The 27,993-nt window shown below is 37.4% G+C and overlaps 1 protein-coding gene and 1 long non-coding RNA gene across 2 annotated transcripts; one reads left to right on the top strand and one right to left on the bottom strand.

Annotated features, from left to right (window-relative positions):
• Positions 1–18: 18 nt before the first annotated feature.
• LOC122651960 lies at positions 19–21,429 on the top strand. The gene is made up of 3 exons (XR_006331535.1): positions 19–29; positions 9,777–9,784; positions 21,286–21,429. It is a non-coding gene; the product is annotated as an uncharacterized LOC122651960 (long non-coding RNA).
• LOC122651959 (uncharacterized oxidoreductase At1g06690, chloroplastic) lies at positions 21,010–27,993 on the bottom strand. The gene is made up of 11 exons (XM_043845552.1): positions 27,672–27,993; positions 26,628–26,719; positions 26,491–26,531; positions 26,139–26,303; positions 26,025–26,047; positions 25,822–25,893; positions 25,327–25,494; positions 24,652–24,734; positions 22,929–22,991; positions 21,316–21,503; positions 21,010–21,181 (listed from the first exon to the last, which is right to left on the bottom strand). Exons 1-10 carry the CDS (start codon positions 27,880–27,882, stop codon positions 21,318–21,320), a joined length of 1,104 nt encoding a protein of 367 aa, XP_043701487.1. The 5' UTR covers positions 27,883–27,993; the 3' UTR covers positions 21,010–21,181; positions 21,316–21,317.

Here is a 27,993-nt window from a genome sequence, read left to right as displayed (position 1 = left end):
TTAATGAGCCTTTAAGACCCTGAACTGATGTTAGTTTTGGCCTCTCCGTGTGCAGCTTTCCTACTGAAATGGGCTGCTAGCAGTTCAGTTGATCTGATATGATGCAGAGACAGTTTTTGGCTGTTTGATGGAGTGAAAAAATTCGAATTTGAAGATAAGCTTGGATTGTCCAACTGATGGTCGACATTTTTGGACAAAGAGGCGATGCTGATATGAAGCAGCTTTTTTTTTTTTTTTTTCCTGATGGGGACAGTACTTTGGTGTTGCTCTCTGTTTCTTTTAATAAGATGGTGTTGCTTTCTGTGGATGAATGGAAATATTGGTTAATGGCTATGTAATCTGTTCACTACTATTGTTGCTGTATATTTTTCTCAGCAGGACTTGGAAGTGTGTTCTAATATTGTCAAGTCACTCAAATTTTTTCAATTAGTTGTCAGTGTTGCATCCTATTAAGGATCATATTTTATCCGTATTGAGGCCTGACTTGGTCCATCCATTGGACTTTTGTATTGTATGTGCCTAAAGGCTGGGTGCGTTGGATTGCATTGATTTTTTAGCTTTTTGGTTTCATTGGCTGTGAATTCAGGTGTTTTTTTTTTCCTGCTTATACAGGGCTTCCTAGCACTCAGCTGGATCATCTGGCATACTGTGACTGCTGTCTACTGTCATTGGGGAGACCCTTCATGGTCTATGAATTGAAGCTCATATGCTTTTTATCCATCCCATTGTGTGCTTGTTCTAAGTTGCATTAGGGAAATGGTTATCCCCTGCAAATGAAAAAAGAGACTGTCATGGTGATATTGTAGAAACAAATAACGTGAGAAATGAGAACTGAGTTGAAATTTTTTAAAACCTTATCCCCTCCTTCCCTTCTTTTCCGCTTTCTTTCATCACTGTCTAGCAGCTTTTTCTCACTGTCGTGGTCCCCTATCAGGTGATATCTACACTTCTTTTGTGTTTACTTAATCCAATAATATTGTTATCCAAGTTCTCCTTATATTCTGTTGTTTGTAAGTGCAGTAAAAGTCTGCGATAGGAGTGTTTGACAGCAACAGGGTCTGAAGTTCAGTCATTAATTTTTGAGAATTTAACTATCAGCTTGAACTGATATTTGACTATGTTATTCGCTTCCCCTTCTATTTCCTTTGACCCAACTATGGAGTCCATTGGGTTGGTAGATCAAAACTTGTGCTAATTCTCCAAAATTATTATTTCCTGTATTCCACTACTTTGTATTTTCTGTCAATGCATAGTGTGCAAGTTCTATTCACAGTAAATTTTTGCTCTATTCCTTAGATTTTTGATTCACTGCAGTTCTGATTTCTTCACTTCAGGTTTGCTAGTGTTTGCTTGTTTCAGCCTAGCTTACCTCATCACAGAGTACGAGAGGAAAATTTTCAAACAATTCGGACCAGTTTCCGGCAAGGCATCATTGGCTTAGGATTCCTAGATTTGAGAGTCTCCCAGAACCTTTCTTGTTTCCTTCTTTCCCTTTTATAAAAATCATTCCTTCCATTTTCCCGTGCTGGTGTGGTTCAAATTATAGCCAGAATCTGGCTTTAAGTTGCACACACCCCTAGTTTCAACTTAGGGTTTTGCCAAGGTCACAAAAAATGGGCTGATTTTGGTCTCAATTCAAATACAAAATAAGAAAATGTCTTTGGGTATATCACAAATCCTGTAAAAATCCTGCAAAAAGGGATAGGGGAGGGGTGGGGGATCAAGCAAGCATTTTCCTTTCAGCCATAATATCATCAATTCACCAAAATCCTTTAATTACCACTCAACAACTACTTGTAGACCATAATCCTTGTACTTATTCTATTTTTCCAGTCTAAAACAAAAAGAGAACAAAGGTTTATTGAATACATTTCTGAGTACACAAAAAGAGGAAAAGCCATAGCCTGGTCTTGCCATTCCATTTTGACATCCACCACCACAACGTACAGAACCAATGTAATTGATGAATCAATACATTAATGACCCACAACTGCCAAGTGCTGCCACCATACACTAATACCAAAAACCCAATTTGCTACGGATCAGCAAACAAGTCCACTATTGAAGCAGCAGCTGCGGACGGAAAGACAGTTTTGGAAGTCAGATACATTATCGTTCACATACTCATGAAGTAATTAAAGATAATGACAAGTAAGTTTCTCTGATCGGAAGAGATCGGTCATGGCTAATTCTGATCCGAATCGGCTGATTCAAAACCCGATTCAAACCAATATGTCACACTCAAATGATTCATTCATCAATCATGGCCAACAGATCCCTATCAGTTAAACTTCGATTCGAAGAGCGAACCAATCCCTATTGCTTACGATCTGGATTGTCTAGAATTGGTCCCCAAACCCTTAGAATCAGTCCTCAAATTTAAAACCGAACAGTCCACTCCCCAAATCTCTAGAATCGGTCATTCTAGAATGGTCAAAATTGGGATAGGTCACGGTCTTTTCCTATTTGAATCAACTAATTTGACGAATGATTTTAAACTTGAAATTGCAAATCGAATGAGTCACAAACCCTAGAATCAGCCCTCAAATTTGAAAATCCATTGATTCAATATCAAATCCGTCGTTCCAAAATGACCGAAATTGGGGATTGGTTATGGTCAACTTTGATGCGAATTAGTCGATTCGACAAGGATTTAAAAATTGAAATTAAAGATTGAATTGGTCCTTGTCCATATCTATCCAGAACATATTGGAACTGGGCAGAATTGGTCATGGCTGATTTTGATCCAAATCAAAATGACAACACCCACACAAACACTCCTTAGGTTATCCCAAAATGATTATAAATAGGAGGCTAGGCCCCCATTATAACTCATTCTTACGATTTTTGTCTAATAAGTTAACCTTTTCAATTTTCTTTTTTCATTTCTTTCTTAAATGATTGAAAACTATATGATATTATCTTGGGTTTATTATGAATTGCTTCTCGTTTCTGCTTCCTTCTTCGTTTAATTTCTTATTTCTGTTTTGGGGGTTAAAATAATAGGGGCATCCTTCGTTCATGTAACAATAACCTGAAGGTACAGTGGGTGATATAGATTTCTCTCAAAGATCTCCTCTATAGACCTTGTTCAGTTTTTTCAGGCTCACCTCATATTCTTCACTGGATACCCTTTAATTGCCAATCCTCATATTTTTTATTTTCTTCTTCTGATTTTTTAACCTTTTTTTTTTTTTTTTTTTTCAACTCAGAGCTCCTCTTCTTCCTCTCTGTGTTGTTTCTTCTTCTTCCGCCACCACCACCATCTTCGCCATCACTACTGTCGTCGCCGATCCTCTTCCACCCTTCACCTGAAAACTAAATTTGGATTTTATAGATTCCTCTCAATGACATTTTCTCTCCCATGTAGGGTGTGGTGCAATGGAGAATCGACCCATGAATTGGTCCGATTCAAAGTTGATTACAAAGAAAATGATTAGGAAGCGGTGGATTCGGATCCAATTCTGATTTAAATCGGACGGTTCACCGATGTGATGGATGATTCTCGATTCTTAAAACCCTACTCCCATGTTCCCTTCCTCTTCGTTGTTGTTTTTTTTTTTTCTCTTTTTGGTCAATTAAGTGGGCTCATCACCACTATGGTGGGCTGGAGAGTATTAATTAATTTCATCTCCTTTTTCTCTCCCTCCTAATTATTTTGTATACTCAATATCAGTGTCAGCAGTGATGGGATGGGAGGCATGAATACTACTAGTAGAGAGATTAATCAGGAACCAGTAATGTTACCTTCTGGCTATTCATCTATCCCAACGACAGGACGATTTTTTAAGCTATCTTAAGAAGAAAATTAACTTGCGAGAAGAAAATCAATGAGGGAAACTTCGCTCATTGATTTCGCTCCTTAATTTTCTTCTTAAGGTAGTTTACAATACGTTCCTTTGGGGAAGGTATTCAGCAATAAATAAAAAAAAAATCCTATGGGGGGATCGGAAGGACGTAGCATGACATATTGTGTGCAAGCCCAATGCTGAAGGTGGTATGTGCACTCTCATTCAATTTGGGGGTCTCTTAATCCCCTTGCGAGTCTGAATATTCGACACATCATTGGTTCTGACAAAATATCATCCTCTCCATATATATAGTGTATGGTATGGAGCACCCATGCAATTAATGGGTCGCCAAAGAGATCAACGCATTGAAACTCTTCGGGAGAATGCATAGAGTTGTTTTTGGACTCTGATCGATCTGTATTTTGTATTTCCTGCTACAATCAATGAATGTATGTTTGGATTTCATTCTCTTCTCTTATTTGAGGCATTCATTCATTCGCGAGTATGGATCACTTGGTTATTGGAATAGTCTTTCCATATTTATGAGTGATTCTACTAGCTATAGTGTTCCAAGGGAGTGGTAAGTGTTTTTAGGTAGGCATGAGTGATTGTATTAAAATCTTCTACAGTGCGGGCATCTTGTGGTGCATTGCAGTGTGGGTCTGAGAGCTCGACATGTGGAAGAAGCTTCATCCAACGGTGCAAGTTTGATGCAAGAATTTTTTTTTTTCCCCTTTCTTCTTGAGCTTGGCACCGTTGGATGTCTCATCTTCCATGTGTCCTCCAAGCCCGCACTGCAGTGCACCGCAAGATTAGACGCACTACAAAGGATTTTTTTTCCAGAGTGATTCTACTATATTGTCCCAAGGGCGTGTTGTTTCTAGGTAGGCCGGTTTGTAGAGGGTTCTCTAGATTGTAACTTTGTGGATAACTCTCTCCTTTTCTCACATATCAAGTTTTATACTAATCAGAGTTGGTTAAGTTTAATTAATGGTAAAAATAAAAGGAGAGGATTTTCTGAGAAAGTGGCATAGAGGAGCACACAAACGAGGTGCTTCAAAACGGTATAATGCATGAGAGGGTAGTGAGGTCATTTCATGTTCAAAAGAGAGATAGACACTGGCATGCTAGTGTACCCTGCCCAGCTCAGAGAACTTTTTCCCCTAGGAAATATAGGGATGCATGGATCAACAAACTTAGGACCAATAAAAATTATCTCTCCACCTTCTGTGAAATAAAAAACCCTATATATATTGATGCCTCTATGCATGTTCTCTTTGGATCCCACATTGGTGCAGGCTCTATATGACCAGGCATTGATCTTTTGCCCTTGGATCTGAGTCTAGAATTTCTTAGGGACCCAATCAGATTAACAAATATAATTGCCACGTGGCAGCAGAACAACATCTCTCTCCAAATTCAAAATTTTTTTTAATACCCGCATAAACTTTTTGCCTTCCTTTTCTGAGTGAAGTTGAGGCGGAGTCAATGATAGATCTTGGATATCCGAACTCTAGTCTAGTTGGACAATGGAATTGTTTCTTTTTCGCGTATAATGTTAATGTATATTCAAAAATTCGTATTCAATGCACATTCGTTTCCGTTTAGGAGAATCTGAAACTGTCAAAAAAATAATTGGATACGAATATGATAATCCCTCTATTTTGATTGATTATTATCCGACGATAATAAAATGTCTGAAATCTATTTTTGTGTCAGATTGGAATTAGGCAGAATCGGTCCCAAAAACCTACAATCGGTCAACCATTTCTGAACAGCTGGAATCAGGATCGATAATGGCTGATTTTGATTCAAATTGGCCGATTTGATAGAGGATTTTAAGTTCAGAATCAGTGATCAAATTGAATCGGTCTCAAAATCCCTTGGATCGGTCCTCAAATTAGAAAACCCAACAATCCAATCCCACAAAACTTACAATCGCTAGTTTTGGAATGATCCAAAACTAGATTGATTAAAGCCAAATCCAGCCTAAACCGACCATTTCGACGAAGGATTTTAAACGTGGAATCAATGATCAAATTGGTCCCTGTTGATTTCGAACAAGGTAGAATCGATCCCAAAAACCCTAGAAAAACCCTGGAATCGGCTTCAAATCCTAAAATCATTCAAGTCCCGAAAGATATGATCTAAAGGTCATAAGCAACCGCAGTAATAAATCACTGTGATGACACTTTTGTACCTACATAAAGGATGGCAAAATTACATGATTACCCCTGACAACGAAGATTCTTAGGTCAACAATTTAAAGCGCTTAAAATTTAAATAACATAATCTTCTACCCAAAAAAAAAAAAAAATTTAAATAACATAATCACCCCTATTTGAACTTTCGATCTTATGCATGATACAAGCAGGGCAATTAAAGAATCATAAATCAGGTTATAAGGTCTTTTGTAACCTAATCGGTTACATTTTGACGGACGAGATCATATATGGGGCTTACAGTAATGTAGTATGAACGTATACATGGGAATATGGGATATTAACATGCAGTAGGACTTTGAGTCGAACTTGCATGTTGGTTTCTCAATTTCAAGTAGAATTAGGAGTTCGAAATTCTCTTATAATAAAAAAGGCTCGATCGTCACCCCTCTCTGCTTCTTTGTTTACTTTTCAATTCGCCACTCTCATTCAATCTCCCTCCTTCTTTCCCTCCTTTCTTGGTTACTCTCATTATCGTGTCTGCAAGGATGGAAGGCAAGATCAGTACAGAGAATCATGGTGAACCAGTGTTACCTCCTGGTTTCAGATTCTGCCCCACTGATGTAGAACTCATTGTAAATTACCTCTGGAGGAAAATTAATGAATCGGGTTTTTTCCCTAACATCATTAAAGATGTGGACTTTTATAAGTTTCACCCTGAAGAGCTCATAAGTGAGTTGGCTTAATTACCATTTTCATCTTCTTAATTTTCTTATTCCCGATTATGTTATTCTCTTGAGTTTGTTCTGAATTATTTTGTGCTTCCATGGTTTCTGCTTCTTACATGATTGAAACTATATATCCCATATTTTTCTGATATTCTTTTCGATTTGTTTGGACTTATGTTTTGATTTACTTTTTCTCTTTGCTGATTATTCCTTATTTTCTTTCTTTTATCTAAAAACATGAGATTCGTTTGTTAGCAACTGTGTTGCGACATTGCTCAACTCCCAACTTAGACTGCAGGGACCCAAGATCATAATATTTATAATATTATCCCAACCCTAGTTCACTTCCATTCTGAATACCTAATCCTAGAAATAAAATAAAATCTAAATTTTATATGCATTATTATTATCATCCGTCAAATGCTCACTTGTTGAACGCTTGGTCACGGGTTCAAGTCCTGAAAACAGTCTCTCTGGAAACAGGGGTAAGGCTGCTTACATTTGACCTTCCCCAAACCCTGCTAAACACGGGAGCCTTGTGAACTGGGTACAATTTTTTTTTTTTTTTAATTATCATCCGTCAATCATTATTGAATGAACATATATGAATAATTGTGTAGGGAAGTACGGGAATAAAAGAGATGATTCCACATATTTTTTCACCCCAACGAAGCGGAAATATCTAAATGGCAAACGGCCTAGTCGTAGTGCACAAGGTGGATTCTGGAAGGCCAGTGGTGGTGATAATGACATAACAGTCGATAAATCCAACATTATTGGCTGCAAGAAATCTCTTGTCTTCTATAATGGGACCTCCAAAGAAGGAAAAAAAACCAGTTGGATTATGCAGGAATTTCGAACCACGGAAAGAGAAAAACCTAAAAGTAATGAAAAAGAACCAATGAAGGTATGTAACTAGGTTAATTTATTAATGTTTACATTTATAAATGTTGATATCTATTTCGGTATTTAATTATAAACCTTCTTAATTACAGATCCTTTTATTAATTATTTTTTTTAAAATTTTTCTTTAGTTGGACGAATGGGTATTGTGTAAAGTATACAAGGTAAATCATAAAGCCAACCAAGAAGAAGTGAAGAAAGCAAAGGAAGAAAAAGAAAAAGAAGAGCAATTGGAAGGGGAAGAAGATGGAAAAGGAGAAGGAATCATAGGCATGGAAGAAGATATTATCAGCAGATTTATGGATGGTAGCCATGATCATAAGGCGGCCTTAGTTTATAACCAAGACTTTCTAAATTTCGAACAATCTCTTCCTTATGATGTTGAATATCCATATCCCATTTCCTATGAATACCCAAATTTTTATCCTGATGCATGGAACTGTGGTAACCCCTTTGATGTCAGTTTCAGGTCACAAGCTAGTGGATCTTCAAGTAACAATGGGTTACAGGGGTTGTTATCTGACATTGTAGCAGCGAACAGTAATGTGTTCCAGAATTGTCCTCCTCCTATTTTCACATCATTCAATGCTGATAAGCTCATAATATCACCGAACCCAATATCGCGAATGTTGGTGAATCAAACTTGTGTTCAGAAAGAAGAAAGAACTAATCAGCAGCAGGAATTTAAGGAGTCGTCTTGATCTTCTAAGATCTAAATTAAGCCACAAGAAAATGTAATATAAATCTAACACCCTCTTTTAATACATGCATTCTCTTTGTAGCCCTGAGTTCATTGATGCTTTATTTTGTCACTTGGCAAACTCATTTTGTACTTAAACTTGACATGTCAATGAGGACCTTAGGGTCCTACCTAAACACAAAATTTGGGATTCACCGCAAACTTCTATGTGGTAGATATTTTGACTGCTTAGAATAAGCTTTCGAGACCAGATTTGGTATGATTACAATTTCAATTTTGGATCGATTTCATGAAATAGTCAACAAAATAGATTTTTGGTCAAGAAATTGAAATTTTGGTTGCATCAATCTGAAATATTTCAACAATAAGAAATCTATTTGTTAGTTCAATTTCTTATAATAGATTCTTTATATTTCTTTGGAAGAGAGCAATGGTGGTGAGGGTCGAAGCACGGGTGGGATCAGGGTTGGGGCTGGGAAGGGGGTGGTGATGGTGGTGATGTCGATTGCCTAGCACATGTGATATCGATTTCCCTCTTTCAGTCTCTCTTCTATTGAGCGATCCTCAACCTCTTTGAAGGAGGTTCCCATTAAACTTTTGTGTATTTTGGAATGAAACTCGTATCAGTCCATTTATTATTAAATTAGTGGTGAGATGTGGAGTGAGTCCTATCTGGTCCTCTTGGTGTTGGTAGGTCCTTTCGGTGAGGGTGTTGTAGATTTGTAGCCTCTGGTTTTTTCTTTGGAGTTGGGCTCATGTTCATGTACGTGAACGTATGAGAACGGCTCACAGCCGTTCAGATGGGATCCACTCCATGTGGGTCCCACAGAGTGAAGTGGATTCCATCTGAACAACTATGAGCCATTCTTTGCCTGGTGGAATGTAGGATTTATCCCTATGCATAGCTGGCCAAGTTGTCCCCTCTAGGGGTGTCAATGGGCTGGGTGTGTTAAAACCTTAACCCAACCTTAGGGGTCTTAAAGTCTGCCCAACCCAGCCCAGCTCAGCCATGGCCTAACATACTCTTGACCTAGGCCCAATATTGCCAGATCAGATCCTAATTAACCCTGAATTGTAATTATAATATACTAAAGTCTGCCCAAGCCCAGCTGAATTGAGAATAGCCCCTATTAATATATGCATAATAATGCATTAAAGGGGCGGGCTCTACTTCACAGTCTATTAAGATAATAAGTTCTCCACATGACCACATGGACCCAAATATCTGTCATGTCACATTGTAGCTTAATACGTTAAGGCATTGTTTGATATGCATTCTTGAAACGCATTTCAAGTCAAATTCGCATTGTTGAATGATAAAAAATAGTTATTTCTATCGTCTGAAACTGCAAAATCGATCAAGAATACATAAGAAACACAATCTAAATTAATTGGTGATCCCCTAAAAACGCTACAGCCTAAATGTCTAAATTTTTGGGATGGATGATGAATTGATGGTTACCAAGTAATAGACGTCAACTATGTTTAGCAGAAAACAATGTTTGAAAAAATTCTGATGATGATTGATGGATGGGATGGCTCTTATCTTACATTAAATTATTTGCTGACGTGGTGGATCTCGGCATAAGATTGGCACCGCAAGCGCTGCAATGCCTCAGTATTTGACAAGTAGAGATCATTATGATGTATTTCTAAAAGCTTCTAATCGAAGAAATCTAAAAGTGTACGTCAACGAGGTATAAAAGTCAACAAACTTGTTCTCTGTGTCTCTCTTTGTATACGTATATAGAAGAAAGAACCTGCTCTATTGGATTTATTTAACTTGTTCCCAAGTCTCTCCACTTCCTACTTCAATATCTAAGCTAGCCACTTTCTTTCTTACCAAACTTATATATTTTTGTATTTTCTTCTTCTCCTCATCACTTTCTTTTCGTCTTTGTTATCTTTGGGGGTGGTTTTCATATTTCTTCCATTAGTAATGTATTCAGTGAAGAAGAAACTCAGTAAAATACGGGCAAAGATGATCAGTTACAAATGTATTGGAAAGGTGGAAGAGAATGAAGATGGTGGTCGGCCTTCAGTGCCTAAAGGTTGTTTTCCGGTATATTTGGGTGAGGAATGTAAGAGATACGTAGTTCCGTTGAAGCATCTTTCTTCACCGGAGTTCCAAGCATTACTGAAGGAATCTGAGGAGTTGAATTTTAAAAGTGAAGGTCCTATTATGTTGTCATGCTCCATCCAGAAGTTCGAAGAGGTATTGAAGCAATTGGATTAACTATTATTATTATTACTATTTTGGAGTTGAATTCCAAATGTATTTTCTTAGTACTCAAGAGATAACATGCACCAAAACATTATATAGGATGATTTGTGATGTTGTTGATACTTGGTGGGATTGCTTTTGTGCGATGATTTACCATATTTGATGGGATCGAAGCAAGGTTTAAAAACATGGATTTTTTTTATCAGGTTTTGACTTGGTCAAAATCGAGTTTTGATAGGTTTTGATCAACATCAGGGATTTTCCCCCATTGATGGGGAAACCAAAGTTTCGACTTTCGATCCCAAAACAAGGTTTTTTAAGGTTTGATTTTTTGCAGGTTGCCTATTTTTCACATTTTAAAAACAATCCATGAATTACATTCACCAAAAAATCATTGAAAATGGTACTTGTGGTTATTGATTCAAGTTTACTAACGTACGCGTTGATACGATATAGACACTGAAGTGGTTTTATACTATTATAATTAGTTCACATAATTATAAAGTACTTGAACCCTGAATAACATATTGAATCCAAATAAAACATAAAGATGCCCCTCTTTATCCTTTTAAGAATGTAAACATTGTCTATCATCATCCATTCAATGGGTATCCTAAATATCTACAGAAGTATACACTTACGTAAGCGTCTAAAGTCGAGGTCTGAGTCTGACCTTTCACCCATATTTTTTAGGTTCAAACTTCTAAACTGAGATGCATAGTTACGAAGTCAAAATTCTGTTTGAATGGTGAGAGTTGAATCGGTTCAAGAATCAGGAATCGACCAATGAATCGGTTTGATTCAAGATGAATTAGAAAAAGAAAATAACTATGAATCGACCAATTCGGATTCAATTTGGACTATCCGATTCCAATTCAGGTAATAACAATTAGGATTGGTGGAAATCGAAGTCAGTGTCAGCCGGTTCCAATACAAATTGCTAGATTCCCCAATTCGATTCCCGATTTTTTAATCATGAACTAAATACTTTCGACAATGCTTGATAATTGGATAAGGCTTGCGGTCGAATTAGGTGATTTTAGAACCTAAAGAAGATAAGGTTCGACCAGATGTTTCAATCGAAACCTGGCCGAAACATGATCGAAACAATCGATTTAAGGGCGAAACCAAGGATTTTTAAAATTCCCCTTAGGTTTCGTCTTGAATGACCACGAAACCGAGTTGTCTCGATCAAAACCACAGGTTTCCATCGTATTTTTGTTCCATGGATCGAAGTGCGATAAGATGGACTAACTCGGTATGAATTTAACTTTGCATCTACGTGAAGGATGATTAATATTTGTATTCGCACATGCATGATCCCTATTTTATGGGTCTCGGTTGGTTTCAGACTTGGGAGAAAGTGGGCCGGGTGGGGATAAGGGTTTTAGTAATCAGGATTGGTATCGATATCTGTATCGGTTGATATCAATATGATATCAATCCGGATAGGCCTAAATCGGTCTTGAACAGACAATTTTACCCCTAAATTTTACTAAAAATAAATTTTATTTATATTTTTACCCTTGGTCAGTAAACTTGGATTGGTATTGTATCAGTCAAGAATCGATAGCGGTCTCTACCGATACCGATACCAATTCCTTGAACTAGGGTGGGGATAGGTATTAAACTATTAATAGACTAGGTGATGATGAGCTGGGGGTACTTTGCATGGAAGAGTACATGAGAGGAGTCGACATCGCACGATTGCCTTGTTCACATTTCTTCCATGATGAATGCATAGTCAAGTGGTTGGAACACAAGAATACGTGTCTGTTCCCTAGCAAGGAGGGGTCTTTTGGTAGCGTTTACGACAGTTTGGCCTAAGGGTGTCAATCGGGACGGTTCCCGGTTTTTGGGATGGGACGGTACCGGTACCAAAAGTGCTAATCCCAGTACTGTTCCATTTAGTTAACGGGACCAAACCTAGATCCCAATCCCAATTACTAGTGGGACGGGACGGTATCGGTTCTTAAACGGTTCTAGGCACTGTAGAAAAAGGGAAAAGAAGTTTAATTGTTTCTAACAAGGTGGGTTTATTAGTGTTGTGGAATTTTTTCACTATCATGAAATCTAAGTTGTCTACTGTTTTTTATAAAGCAACTTAAATTATGAAATCATAGTTCGTACCAAAAAAAAATTATGAAATCATAGTTTTACTTCTTCAAACTCCCTAAGATCACATGTAATAAGCTTCTCATTTTTTTAAATCTAGAGAAGTCCTACAAAATGGAAGAATCCTATTGTGTTTCCTCTTTGATTTTCCCAAACAAAACTCTATTTATCACACATGTCACATGGTAGTATGGTACGAAGTACCTAGTGCAAAAAGGAAGAACCTAGTAGATATAGTTGGTCGAGGGAGGAGGGAGTAGCACTGTAGCAGGTTCTATGAAGAGAGACTTCAAGCTACGGCTGTTGACTTGTTGTTCCTCTTCGTATTCAAAAGGCAATTAGTGAAACCCTAATGAGTCGTAATTCTTATACCCTTTCTAAAAAAAAAAAAAGATCTTATATACTCTTTCTTTTTAAATGGTACTAGTAGTTTCGGTACCATCCGGTACCTAATTGGTATTTCGGTACTGGTACCGTTGGGAATCCCATCCCAGAACCGTCCCGTCCCATTTATCATTCGGTACCAAAATCAGATACCAGTACCGTCCCATTTACTAATGGGACGATCCGGTACCGGGTTTTAGCGAGACGGTATTGGGACGATTCCTGGTTCCGGTCCCAAATTGACACCCTTAGTTTGGCCTAATTCCAATACACGAATTGTGGATTTGTGTTTTTCCAGATCTAGGTGTAATACATGTTCATCTTAATAAAGTTTCTTTCCTACTCTTACCAAAAAAACAAATCTCATACTCTCAACTTCTTTTCTAGGTCTCCGGTGCGTTCAAAGTTGCACCTCTTCATCCGCCTTATCCCTGTCCCGAGCGGGATAAGGCGATCATTGCGCTCGCGGCCCAGTCTGCACCGCACAGGCCGCTACGGGCAGCTGTGCCGTGGACGATCTGAATTGCTTCTTCTCCCCTACCATTTCAAGAACCCCTGATTACCCCTCTATATCCACGTAACCCCTTCCATATTCTCCACCATCACCCTACTGATAAAGTCCACAATAAAAAATATCCCATCGCACCCAATCCATTAAAGATCCAAAATCAAAGAAACGTGAAAAACAAAAAGTGAAGAATATAGAATACCCAAGTACAGACGATCTTGAGACAGTTGTTGAGGAAATTTCTGGTAGTCCGCAGAACCAATGGGAACATTGAGAAGGGAGGGGTGTGGAGGAGGTTTGGAAAGCTGAGGCGGAGGAAGGTCATTGATCTCGAACACGTCGTCATCGGGTTCAACAGCGGCGGATGACGGTGATTCTTCCAATGCTGACGCATCCTTGGCCAGAATTCGTTGGAAACATCAATAAACGATCCATCCAAACAGATAAACTTTCACACTTGAAGTTTCTATTCCTACTTCAACTTGACATACCAAAGTGGAAGTGTAACAACAATTAAGTTATGGGTAGAATTCTAATAAGACTCTACTTAATTACTTAATTCCCAAACGCTGGAATCAAATGCATATATACATGCAAGGGTATATCAGTCATTTCAGCTAAATCCTTTTTGAATTATCACACTTGTAATTTTCTTTCTCAAGTTCTAGTAGAAGTATGAATGCTGGCATGGCCTTACCCTCAGCTTCTTTCTTCACTCTTCAAACTATTACTACTAACTCTCACTTGATCCATTCTTCCTCTTCCTTCATCGAGAAAAAAGATCAATCATGATTCCCACAGTTATTTCATTCATGCGTTCTTTCCATAGCACTGGAATCCCCATAAACTCCTTAAACTCAGAACCTATAGCAACAATCCGTTTCGTGGTTGAACGTCAACAAGTTCTAGTAACAACCACGAATAGAGGTTCTGATGAAACCATCCTTGGGGAGACAATTTCTGTGTCTCCATGGCAAGTTTTCAACATTGAATTCCCTTAATTACCTGCTTATTCCTCAACTCAGCGAGTGTTGCATTCATGCTATGCTTACAGACCTAGAAATCCCTCCATCCTCCATTGAGGGACTGAAACAACAGATAACCATGCACCTATGCTCTTCAAATGGCCTTATTCTGCCGAGAGAGAAAGTCTCGATCGTTGCATATCGTCATAGCTCTTAATGTTCCTCTTGTAGAATATTGCTCGAGTATCGAAGAAGAAATTGAAGAACTCAAGTCCAGTCCAGGTTTATGGATATCTCTGTAGATGAAGATTTTAGCTTGGTTCCAGCTTCACCATCTTTGATTGAGGCTTTGGAGATTAAGAAATTTGATGATACGACTTGTTTGATTAGCGTGGATGAGTACGTGAATGCTTTGTCACTTGGTTGGAACTTGCAACACAAGAATTCATGCCCGTTGTGTCACTTTTCATTGCCTACAGAAGCTGAATTTGTTAAATTTTATGAAGTGGTTTTCATTTTGTGATTAGGGTTTTCCTTAAAGTGATATATCATATTCTGAATTCTGATCAGTAACTGTACTACTGATTCATTACCACCCCCCCCCCCCAAAAAAAGTACTGCTTATTTGTTGGAACTTTGTTTCTAATTGTTATACTATACTGCTATGTGAATAATGCAATTAATTTTTTTTTTGTTTTTGTCAAACAATCAAAGCGATTTCTTTGTTACTTTTTACGGCTTTTTATCCTTGTGATCAAGTTTAATATAGTGATGAAATAATCTTTTTGTCGATGCATTTAATAAGTGTAATAATTATTCGAGTCTTGAAACAGTCTCTCTGTAAAAGCAAGGGTAAGACAGCTTACATTATGACCCTCCCAAGTCCCCATATTGACAGAAGCCTCAGGCCTTGGGTACGCCTTAAAAATTATTAGACATGTAATTTTTTTTTTTTATTACCTAAAAAAAAATACTGTGTACGGCCTTTTTTTTACCTAAAAAAAGCCTGCCTCCTGTCTTCTCATTTTACTTGTATGACATTTTATTTTTTGTTGTTAAATTAAATTTTTTTGAACTCCAAAAGGACTTCTTGGATGTATGGCCTAATATTTGGGGCATGAAAGATCAGATGGTGTCTAGATTTTGGGAAGAGGGAGGGAAACCTACATTACCCAACTGACTCATTAAGTTTTGAGTCTAATAAAGTTGGTTGCACGGCAAATCCTTGAAATTAACAAAATTTTTAAATTTGGAAAAATAGTTGCAAAAAGAAAAAAAAAATTTGGTGCAAAAAAGAAAAAATATTAAAAAAAAAAATTTAGTTGGAAAATATGGATAATTGAAAATATAGGGGAAAATGGCAATTAATACATGACCATAATTTGAATTATTTGGCTTTAAAATTTGATATGTGAACAATCCATATTATTGTGCCATATCTATTTGATGGTCATAATTACCCCACAACAACCTTTTGTGTAAGCACAAATAAGGAGCACTAAAGAATCTCTGCAAGTCTAGTCATAGAGCCAAAGTGTCGACAAGTAGGAGAAGAAGTGTAATAAGAGATGCAAGACTTGAAAAAAAAATAAAAATTGATAACATTACAAGACATGATAAGTTCCTATTCTTTGATTCTTATTGCACAATTAATTGGTTATCCTAAGATAGATTTTCATTCAATGACAAATTAAGGCCCTAATGCCACTTGTATCATAAAGCAAGCTGATTAATAGAGTAGTACACTGGAAATTAAATAAATAATGCCTACTGAGCAGCTTCATTAGGATAAGGATTGGAATATATAATTAACAAGTAAGGATTAATTAAATTAGATTTGGATCAATTATCACATAATTTGATGTCTGTCTCACAAACGAAAGAGAGGAGTTCAGTTAGCTTTTCATTCGAGCATGCATCCTTCAACCTAATGAAATGCTGAGCATCGATCCAAAGAGTCTATAGCATATGCCATATGGGCATCATCATTGGATCAAGCGAGGCTTTAATTAGATGAATCAAAAAGGTTTAGTATTCTATTTATTATTTTCTTTTTCACTTTCTTTTTGTGCACTTTTTTGGACAGATAAATAATATATATATATATAAAACCAAAGGGTTAAGAAGTGATACAAAGGGAGTAAGCAGCAGAAAGCCCAACAAAACAACAAAATACAACTTTAGATTAAAGTATATGTAGCAAAGACCAAACCCAGACACACGCAGGAGCCAACCAAAGCCAAATGAAAGGGAGAGGGGGATTTGGAGGTAGAATGGGAGTGAGGAAGGGTACGTTAGGAGAAAAAAGGGGGGGATTATATCGGGAGGTGAGTGGGGAATCTTTACGTACGTGAGCGAACGTGAACGACTCACAGCTGTTCAAATGGAATCTGATCTGTGAGAATATTTCATCTGAACGGCTGTGAATCATTCACATAAGTAAAGATTCACCGTACTTGATTGGGAGGAAGGGGTGTGTTGAGAATTACTGAAAAAAGGGATATCCCAAGAGGTAGCAATGTGTTATTTCTTTAATTGTCCATATGTAGATACGAGGAACAGATAGAATAATTTGGATCCTCTACTGCCGAGCTGCCCGGTAGGACCGTACTGCCCAGATACAGTGTTGCACGCAATGTCCACCTCACCCCTACTCAAACGCCTTGCCCGAATGGAGGTAAGGCGATCATTGCACGCAGCACTGTTTCTGGGCAGCACGATCTTGCCAGGCAGCTCGGCAGTAGAAAAGGCCTTCTACCTAAAAACTGTAGCTAGCTACTCTTGTACGCACGCAGTTGTTGATAATATGCCAACAACTTAAACTGTACAGAAAATTGAGCATCCTTGACAAATGATCGATAACAACCATTTCTATATATCTAAAATAAATCATACTTTAACTATTTTAATCTTAGATTGAATAAATTCACCATATATTTCTGATATATGGGAAAGAAAGTGTACGCTGCCCCTGCGCCCTCTGCTTGAAATGAAGAAGATCTAAGAGATCAGCACACGATCGAAATTCCATTTGAACATAATTAAATCATACTTAATTATTTTAATCCCTTTAACAGAAGATATAAAGTACTAATTAATGAACAAAGAAAACCCATTTTGATTAGTAATCTTCATGGACTACATCCTTTTCAACACATGAAGGCACCTAGCAGCTGGGGCAATCTTAGTACTTCAACAGTTTCATCTCTGCATTGCACCCACAAGGATAAAACAAACCAACAAAAAAAAAAAACATTGGAAGACACAAATGAAAGGAAACGATTTGATTGAGAATGAAAAAATTGATCTATATATTATTCAGATATCATAAGAGTTACATATAAAGTCCCAATTACGAAAACCAGCAGTAGAGTTAATGATCGATCAGAAAAAAAAAATTAATTAAGCTTTTGTAGTAGGCATTGCAAAGCCAAAGCCACACATCGGGCACGTAGTCTTCTTTTCCAACCACTTGCCAATGCATTTACTATGGAAGCAATGTGAACAGGGAAACCGTGCGATGTCGACTCCTCTCACGTACTCTTCCATGCAAATCATACAAGTCGATCATCTCTTCTTCTTCTTCCTTCTTTTCCTGTATCATCATATTTTTTAATCTCCAACGCCTCAATCGAAACTCGTGAAGCTGGAGCCAAATAAAAACCTTCCTCTCCATTCGTCTCGTGCTCTTGAAATTCTTCTTGAACGATATCTCTGTGATATTCTATGTGAATTAATTTAAGACGAACGAGCATAACCAAGGATGCAATATTTCTCTCTAGGCAGGAAAGGGCCACTTCGTGAGCATTGGTGGATATCTCTCGTTTTAGTAGATCAATGGAAGATGGAGGGATTCCTAGGTCTGTAAGCATAGTGCGGATGTAGCACTCGCTGAGTTGAGGGACAAACAGGTAAGGGAACTCAATTTTGTATACTTTCTCTGGCAACATAACAGTTGTCGTCCGGGGAAGAATGGTTTGGCCTAATACAATATGCTCACGTTCAACTATGAAACGGATAAATGCTTTGGTTTCAAAGTTATTACGACCATCGGAGCCGCTTATGGGGTTTTCATGATCAGTCAAGTTTGAACGCCAAGATGTCATAACAGCGAAAGACATGATTGATCTGCTCTTCCTTTCTTGATGTAGGAAGATTAAAAATGGGAGAACAGACACAGACAGACAGAGATAGAGTTGCACAGTTCCGAGACTGAACAAAGCAACTGAGACTGAGAAAAGAGTGATGACGACTTAATTAATTAGACCCTTTTTTATAGGACAAGAATATTAAAGACTCCTAGTTCTACTTGAACTTGAGAAATGTGAAACCGATTAAATTGGAAGCGTGGAAACCAAGTTAAAGTTTTGACATGAAATGATTGATATACCCTTTCATTAACTAGGATTTTTTATAAGTCCAGTGTTGGATATAAATAAGATAAAAAAAAAAAAAAAAGGATATGAACGACAATAAAGTCATTGTGTTTAACTGTATATAACCATCACATGCCATGTTTATTGCCAACATGGATTGATGATTTTACATGAAATGACTGATATACCCTTCCATTAACTAGGATTTGGTGGGTTTATGTGATTGATGATTCTCCAACATCCCATGATTAAATTTATAAATCTGACACTATCAACGGATGTACTTATACAAAAAAAAAAAATGAGATTATTATATTTATTATTTTGTAATGATACCACTTCATTGGCATGGAATTGGGTGACATTTCTATAATTTCTATTCCCTTGAACTTACTTTTAATACACGATATTTGCTTCTTGTTTTGGACTGAAAATTGACTAGTGAGATTGATACATGCAGGTAGGGGTGCAAATTTGGCCCTAACAGTCCGAGTCCGCCCTTGCCTGTCTTGAGCCCGAATAGAATATGGGTTGAGTAAAATTCGGTTTTAGATGAAATATCTACTATACCCTTCCATGCAATAGGATTTTAATAGGAGAAGATAATCAAATTGTTTGTCTTTAAACTGATCCTAATTCGATTTTGATTCCTGACATATGCGTGGACTACAAGATTTAATTGGTTGAATACACGTAATAACCCTACTGCTAGGATATAAGGGCCAATACTATAGCTAGGGTTTTTGGGACCGATTTCGATTCGATTCTCAATTCCATGTTTCGAATCATTGGTCCCTTTATGGAATTCCTTGGCTACAGTTGGATGGGGGGAGGGGGAATGCAGTAGGAGTGTCAACTGATCAGGTTTGGTATGGCCTAATCGGTCCCTACTAATTTAAGGACCCACACCATAGGTTAGTGGGTTTATTAGGCTAGGGTATGGACATGTTTCTATTATGTCGGTCAGTTTTCGATCCATAAACGGGTTCAAGGTAATTAGGACAATCGGGATTTAAATGGATTAATTGACTAATTGAACTATAAATGATCCTTAAATGGTCGGTTACCGGTCAATCAATGTCAGGCTACTGTCGAACAACTACCTTGCACTGTTACCGCATGATTTTTAATCGGTCAATGCTTGAGCCTGTAGATACGTTTAGTAAGTGACCGGACTAGTCTTAGGTTTCAACCATCGATTCAAGTCGGGCCTACCGGTGTAAGCCAACTTTTGACACCCTTGTGTCCTTCGAGCCGACTGGTTTTAGTAAGAGTGAGTGATTGAAGAGGTTTGATTGTCACAGGGAAGGCAATTGCAAGTAATGAAAATCCAAAGACAAAGGTTGCCTTTGGTAGTGGACATTGAGGTCGGGTTTGGGCCGAACCATTCTAAAAAATCTGTCTTTCCTCGTCTCAGTCACTTTTAGCTTTCTTTTGGTAGAAAGGAGATTTACTAATCTGGATAAGCATGTATACAACCTATGGCCTCAGCTTCACAAAGTCAAGAGAGCCAAAGAATGGAATGTGACCAATCTGTCTTGCATACACATGATAAGACAAGGCCTTCCTTGTCAGGGCATTAGCTACACCATTGATAGCCCTTGGAATACAAGCTTTCATCCCAAAAAGAGTTCAACGTTTATATTATTCCAAATCCTCCCCCCCCCCCCCCCGCGCCTTTCTCTTGGAACCTATTCTCAACCTTCCGAGTTATTAAGGCTGTGTTTGGTATGCAGTCTTGAAATGCATCCCAGGTTGATTTTGCGATTTTATCATCGAAGAATGCAAAATCAACCTGGAATGCATACCAAACGAAGCCTAAATTTCAAATTTAACCAATCTTGTTTTCACTTGTAATAATTTTACCTTCTGAGTTATGTAGCATGAAAACTTATTATGTATGGATGGCTTTTCCATCAGTTCCCTGCTATTTATTGAATTTGGTATATGAAATGACCACAGATCATTAGGCTTGCAAGAAAACTAACTGTCCACAGGCGATGTGGGTGCAAACAAAGCTGAAACAGGCACGGAAGAAGAAATGTCATGGATGAAAATGATCTCACTTTAGCTTCCTCCATTAGTGTTCCACAAAAACAGCTTGCCAAGAACTGTCTGCTCTTCCTGACAAGACGAAGTTATCAGTGTAAGACAAAACTTCAATGTCTCATTAATAATGACAATGTGCTCTTACATCATAGTGAATGAAAAGGACATTTTGTTACTCATTGCTAAGAAGTTACAAGTTTTGAACAGGATGCCATATGACCTCTTTTGATTAATGATCACAGAAGAGTCTCCAGGTGAAACGAATCCATTTTCTTCCTTAGAAGAAAATTCAGAATAAAAACTTCACTGGGAACATAATCTCTTCTCACAATGTGGAGGGAAAAACCTTAAGCCAGATATTAAACTTACTGCCATTGCAGTCATAATGGAGGTGATCAATGATTCTGTACAGTTACAAGTTTTCAACAGGGAACCCAATAACTGGTTTTGTTTCTGATGCCAATGATCGAAGCTCTGCAATCTCCTCTTCTGTGAGTCGCCACCCAAGAGCACCTGCGAATTCTTTTGCCTGTTCTGCATTTTTGGCTCCAGGAATGGGTATGACATTCTCCTGGGCTATTAGCCAGTTCAGAACCACCTGTAAGGAGGACCTTGTTCTTAAGAGATTTGGTCCATCAATAAATAGGCTATTTTTCTGTAGTGATTATAGAATCATCTTTACTGTCCAGACACAGTACATCAAATATTCTTGATTATGCAACAATATAGTTGGGATGTTGCATGCATAGTATCTAACAATTTCTTCATACTGTTATGAACAATTGGGTGAATCTGAGGAAGAAATATGCTAATGGGTCTGGTGGGTATGCTAATACAATGAGTTCAGTTTCTAAGCCAGAGGTTTACTTGTTTCCTTTCAAAACATTGTTGCAAAGTGGTCAGTTTTAAACATCCTAGAAATAGGAAATCTAAGATGATTTGTTATGAAATCAAAACTCATTCAAAATAAAAAAATAATGATAATAACTTGGTAGCTGTTTAATATCTCCTCTCTTCCTACGTTTGAAACTCTTATCTTGAAAAGCAATTTGGAGATGTCTGTAACACAGGGTGAGTGTCATGTACCCCTGACTAGGAAGAGGAACAATTTCTCTTTTATCGAGTTTTACTTGGCAATGGCAGAAACGTTTAATAATTTTCTAAAAGAACAATGCCGATCGGAGACAGCTCATCCTCTCTTAAAAGACATTCCATGGAGCCACTTGGTTCAACAATAGTCTCAGCTCATTTCTGCTAATCATGTTAGGAATTGGATCATGTCTTGGTGTTCCAGCTACAATCTCCTGTCAATTTTATCAAGGTAAATTTATATTTGTTCTCCCGTTCATTCTCAGACACTTGGGAAGATGATATCAGTGTATTCTGGTACATTGGAGACTCAGATAGGGCTGAACTCTCATCCTAGCTTGTAGGATTGGAGTTATCTCTAAGGGCAAGCATGAATAACATTATAGTTGAAAGTGACTTGGCAACTGTTATGGGTTCCATGCTAGGGAGTAATAACAACCCTTGGAGAATTCCCAATGTTGTTATAACACATTGGTTGCTTGGCCGCTCTAGTAAATATCTTGTTCCAAGAGAGGCCAAATTCAGTGAAGACAAGAGGTGCCTTGGCCAGACTTTGTATTGGGATCGCATTCCTCTAGGAGGCTGTAGCCCTTTTTTGCTTTGTGAATTTTTTTTCCTTCTTCATCTTTGTGCTTGGCACTGGCAGAGGAGCATAGCTTCTGCTTCTGTTATAGTATATGTAATCTTGTTCTTTCTGATTAATCATTTTTCGTAAGAAAAGAAGAGGCATCTTTTTCTTGTTGATCTCAGTGTCAAAGAGCATATGTTTCAGGAAAGAAGGGTCTGAACAAAGCCCCACAAAAAAATGTATTACACATAAAGCTTCAACTCAAAATGTTTTGGAATGTTAGCTCTTCTATTTCTTTAATCAATATTTTTTTTCCCTTTCCATGTGTCTAAAATAATGGTGAAAAAGTTGAGTTAAAGAGAGAACCTGTGTGGGAGTTTTGCTGTAGTTCTGTCCTATCTCTTTGATTCTGTTCAACAGAGGTTGGAGCTGCATAGCACCAAAAAGAAAGTTAGGCCAGGTGAGAATGCTTGTACTTCATTCTTGGTTGAATGCAAAGATAAAGTATGTTTTAATTCTGTTTTGTCAACACATTCCTGACATGCATAAGTACTAGTCCCTGTAGAAGTCAACTGACCATAGTAACACACTATTTCTGAAAGACTCCTAGTCCTTGTCGAAGTCGGCTGACCATAATAACAATTTATTTCTGAAAGACTCTTAGGGTGTGCTTGGATCGTTTGTATTAGAGCCTGGGAAATTGGAATTGAAAGGTGTAATTGTAACTATGGGTTCTAGGATCATCTTAAATCCTGTCATTTTAAGTATCCTAAGAATCAGAATGTAGGAATTTTGTAGGATTACAAAAAATTGCTGGGAAGCAAACCAAGCCAATAACAGGGAGCGATATAGGAGAATTTGGTGGGTGTTGGTGCGTCATACAGGGGGATCCGCATATTTAATGAGGAGAGAGTATTATTCTTTGTGAAAGGGTGTGTACTATGGGTAGCTTGCCCTTCCTTTTCCCTTCGTTTTTCGCCTAAGAGACTAGATCTCTGCCCTACATGGTGTAATATGGTTTAATGGTCAAACCCATAACCTTTGTTCATGGTGAAAGATATGAATATGTGATTCATATTATAATCATTCACCTCAGTACCTCACAACTGCAAGATCCCTGCAGACTGAAGTATTCCTCTGATGTGGTTGTCCAGATGCTACGGAGAAACAAAACATCAAGCTCTTGGCATCAAATGGTTGCTACTGGAAAACATTTCACTGTGCCATGATGGTTGTGGGGATTGGGGGAGAGAGGAAGGGGAAGGGAGACAAGGTGCCTCTGTCATGCTGTTGCCTGGAGTTACAGTAGCCATCCATGAGTTGACAAACTTTATGAAATTATCACTTTACCCATATGAACACCAAACCTAAAGCCCAGGTGGGAAATTTGGAATTTTAGGTGAAAGCTCTCACTTATTGTTGCTGCTCTGGTTTTTGTGCCTGGTTCAATGATGGTTATTGCTTTGTGTGGAAGTGATATGGGTGCTGTGTGGGAATAATGGATCCAAAAATCAAAATCAATGGGGATTCAAAAGTTATTTTGGTGAAAGTATTGTTTGAGAACACTCAGAAAATGTTGGTTTAGTTTCATTTCCATGCGGATTACTACCCTATTTTAGATGCTTTATAGCAAGACCCACTGTACTTTGGCTTTGATCTCCATTGCGTTTCTTCATGGTCAGAAAATTCATATGAAATAATACATGGAAACAGATGGAGTACAATAGTAAAAATACAAGAAGGAAGCTGAATGTCAACCAAGCTCTGTTTTCTGGAGTGAAAGCCTCTTGCTTTAACCAATTAAGCAATTTACTATGGAATCAAAAAAACAGAACAATGATGCTTTTCAACACCAGTTTTCTATTTAAAACCACTTCGGAAGACATACATTTTAATGAATTCATATCAACCTTCCAAAAAACAACACTTAAATATTCAGTTTCTTAATGCATAAATATCCGAATTGCCATACAGCAACATTCTATAGATATTTAAATACGTGCAATCCAAATACATTCTTTATGGCTTGCTTACTTAGTAATCTTATTCCTAGTGAATTATATTAAATTAGAATGTGTTGTTCTATTACCTTCGTGAGGAACTCAGGAGTGTATATCCGGCCTCGGGGGCCAGAGGGTGGATTCTCTGGTGTGTACTTTCCTGTAAGAGCACCTACAAGCTCCAAAAGATAGCCATTAATGTAAAGTTACATTAAAAGAAAATGGTAAATAAATGGAAAGGAGAAGAAAGAAGAAGGGTTTGCAGTGAGTGCAGAGTTGAAGAAACTTCTGAAGCAATCCTTTTGGACTCAAAAGTATAGAACTACAAAAGTTATACACTTTTATTAATTGAACACTACAAAAATAAGTGCTAATCACAATGAAAACCTAACATTTTGACAGCCCGATGAAATTTCTCTAGGCAAAGAATAAGTGAAGAAAACACAAGGTCAAACTAAAAGTCAGCCAATTTTGTAAACCTTGAGAAGAAAGCACTACAGAAAATGCTTGATGTGGTACTAGGGAAAGAATAGTTATAGGTACTGGGGTTAAAAAAAAATCCCAAATAAAAGTAAAATGCAGTTAATCCAACACTCCAAAGTCTCATAGACTTACTGGACAAATCCTCAACTTGAAACTAAAGTTGAAAATGCTGAAAGAGTAGTCATCGAGGTTCTCCTTTGCATCCTAAGTTGAATTTTGAATTCTAACTTATATTTTTAGCAAAAGGTTTCTAGGTACATATGAAGGTGTAGGAATCCCACCTTGGGCAATAGGAGAATACGCAATCAGAGTGATCCCCAGCTCATCACAGGTGGCTTTCACACCTTTTTCCTCTGGAGCTCTGTATATGAGGCTGTAATTTACCTGGTTGGAAGCCAGTGGAATACCTCTCTTCTTAAGCTGCTCATAAGCATCACGGAGACGTTTTTCTGAAATCCATAATGGTCATATAATTAATCAAAGCTATAAGTTGTGCAAGAAGAACCTAGATCTACCTGACAAAATTTACTTACATATAAGATGTTAATTTGAGACTAAAGAGTTTTATACAAGTTTGCTCTAGTAAAGAATAGAGGTGTCAGTGTCCTCGGAGTGACTACACAACTTTGGAATCTCTAAAAAAATGATTAGATGGTCTGAAGAGAATTCACAAAATTTAATCTGTTGTAATCCAAGGATCATCTTATTTGTTTCCCTTTGTAACTTTTTCCACACAAAAACCATAAACACCATGTAGCTGAAAATGAGAAAATTACCGTTGTAATTTGAGACACCAACAGCCTTCACAAGGCCCTGCTCAACCGCATCTCCAAGGCCATCAATGTAACCTGCAAAGATCTTTTAATCAATCTATGTGAGTCTTAAAACACTGAGCATAAGAATGATAAAAATTTTGTTCTCATGGCGATATTGACTTGTTTTCTGTAAGAATGTAATGAAAGTAACAATGAGTAGTAACCTTCATTTCCCCAGACTCCTGGCCTGAAAATTAACAAAACTACTTTCATTAGCTATTAAGTTTTCCCAGAGAAATCCACAAAAGCTACTAAGTATATGCTCATGTAATGCAAACCAATGAAGCTGGTATAGTTCCACTGAAGAAAGACCAAGGCGGCATAGGGAATCCTTGAGGGCCGAGACAACACTCTCACGACCAAACCTCCATGGCAGAGCTGCAAACTTGGTTGCAACAGCTACCTCTACTGATGGATCTTTCTCTTTCCTTTCACTGATGAATCTACAGAAAAGGGGTAAAGGTAGACTAGATTTAGGAATCAATCTCAAATAACAGGGGAAAGAATTAAAAACATAACATTTCATTCTTATTAACTTTGGCCACCATACTCTTTTTCAGTTCTTTAGCCTCAAGAAGAATCAAGAAAAGCTTTTATTGCTTAACAACTAGGTCCTGTGGCTGGTGTTACCTTCCCAGTAATGTTTCTGAATTAACTGCACCCATAGACAACTGCAAGAGCAGAGAAGGTATGTTTACAAGCTAGAATTAGATCAATTAATGCTGTGGACAAAGAGACAAAAGAATGCAAGAAATCTCTGTTCTCACCCTTGAGCCATAAACCTCAGCAGTATCGAAGAGACTTATACCAGAATCGATACTGGCTTTGAAGGCCCCATTAGCCGCCTTCAGCTTCCTATCTGTCATATTAAGAGGTAAATCACTAATAAAGTTTACAGACTCCATATGAGATAATTCGCACATAGATCAACTAAATTTAATGCTCCCTGGAAAATACAAATATAGTGACTGATTACAAATCACGCCTTTATGGTCCCTTGCAAGATGAGAATATAAAATAGGTCCAATCTCAAAATAAGGTAAATTTTCAAGTCTATAAATTTGTCAAGTTCTCTTCAAGATAACGAATTTACAGATTGACCACTGTTACCATTAACCCTTGATTGAAAATTTGAAAATTACATGTACCAAAAAGATATTGACTTCATCAAAATGGATTGGGAGATCATTATAGGAAACCGAATCCATGGAAATGGAAGGAGCCATGGTTTCAGAATAAAATGTAATTTATAAAACAACTAAATGTTCTGTAAAAAATAGGACTAAATTGAGCATTGATCGAACAATCAAAAAAGCCTCATTGATTATGGCCAAAAAATTGACAACACTTCCATTATCCAATCCAAAGAATATGAAGAACCAGGAGAAAACAAAATGATGCATCCGAAAAGAACCTAAAATTATTGAAGAATATATAATGATTAAGTCATCCATAAAACGATAAGATTAAGAAACCCAATAATTAATAAAGAAAGATTAAGAAATTCAATTATCACATTCATGAATGATTTAACAGCACAACTCCAGTATTATATGTAAACTGCAAGAAGATGAACTGAAATTCAAACTAGAGTACTTTATTCCATAAAATAATTCAAATTTACACTTTTTTTATGAAAATACTCTTGTACAAATTTCCAACTTTTTTCCTAACAAATTTGAGTTATTGCTGTTAAAATATATTCTCAAATTCGAGTTATTACTGTTAAAAAAAAAAAAAAAAAAAAAAACTCTCTAGCTCTCTCATATCATTTAATCTTGTTTCATTTTTCGTTTGTGCTTGGTACATACCGTCCCATTCAAAGTTATTCCAGTAGCTTGTGTCACCCCAAGACCAAGCTCCAATTCCCAGCTTTGTGACCTTCAAATCAGAACCACCCAACTTTACCTTATCTTCTTCTGCTTTCAAAGTAGCAAATTCCTCAGATGCAACTGCTCTTATTCTCAGAACTCTTCTCTGATGAATCAGAGAGAAACTTGAACTGCTGATGGGAAGAGCCATGACTTCCTTCAAAAATTCTAGTAAAGCAAATTGAAAACCTGAAATGGGTTTTCCCTAAATTCTAAGATTTCTCGTCAATTCAAGCAGAAACTGGGTTTCCTGAAACGTGGA

Source organism: Telopea speciosissima, chromosome 2, assembly GCF_018873765.1.
Source record: "Telopea speciosissima isolate NSW1024214 ecotype Mountain lineage chromosome 2, Tspe_v1, whole genome shotgun sequence".
Classification (NCBI taxonomy): domain Eukaryota; kingdom Viridiplantae; phylum Streptophyta; class Magnoliopsida; order Proteales; family Proteaceae; genus Telopea; species Telopea speciosissima.
The sequence above is the reverse complement of the archived record's forward strand: the minus strand, read 5'-3'. Positions and strand labels throughout refer to the sequence as shown.

Excerpts from the sequence above, each read along its gene's own strand:
- LOC122651959 (XM_043845552.1), bottom strand. The coding sequence starts at position 27,882 with ATGGCTCTTCCCATCAGCAGTTCAAGTTTCTCTCTGATTCATCAGAGA. Across the intron at positions 26,532-26,627 it reads CTGAGGTTTATGGCTCAAGG|TTGTCTATGGGTGCAGTTAA; the intron begins GTGAGAACAGAG and ends CTGCTCTTGCAG. Across the intron at positions 25,894-26,024 it reads AGGAGTCTGGGGAAATGAAG|GTTACATTGATGGCCTTGGA; the intron begins GTTACTACTCAT and ends AGATCTTTGCAG.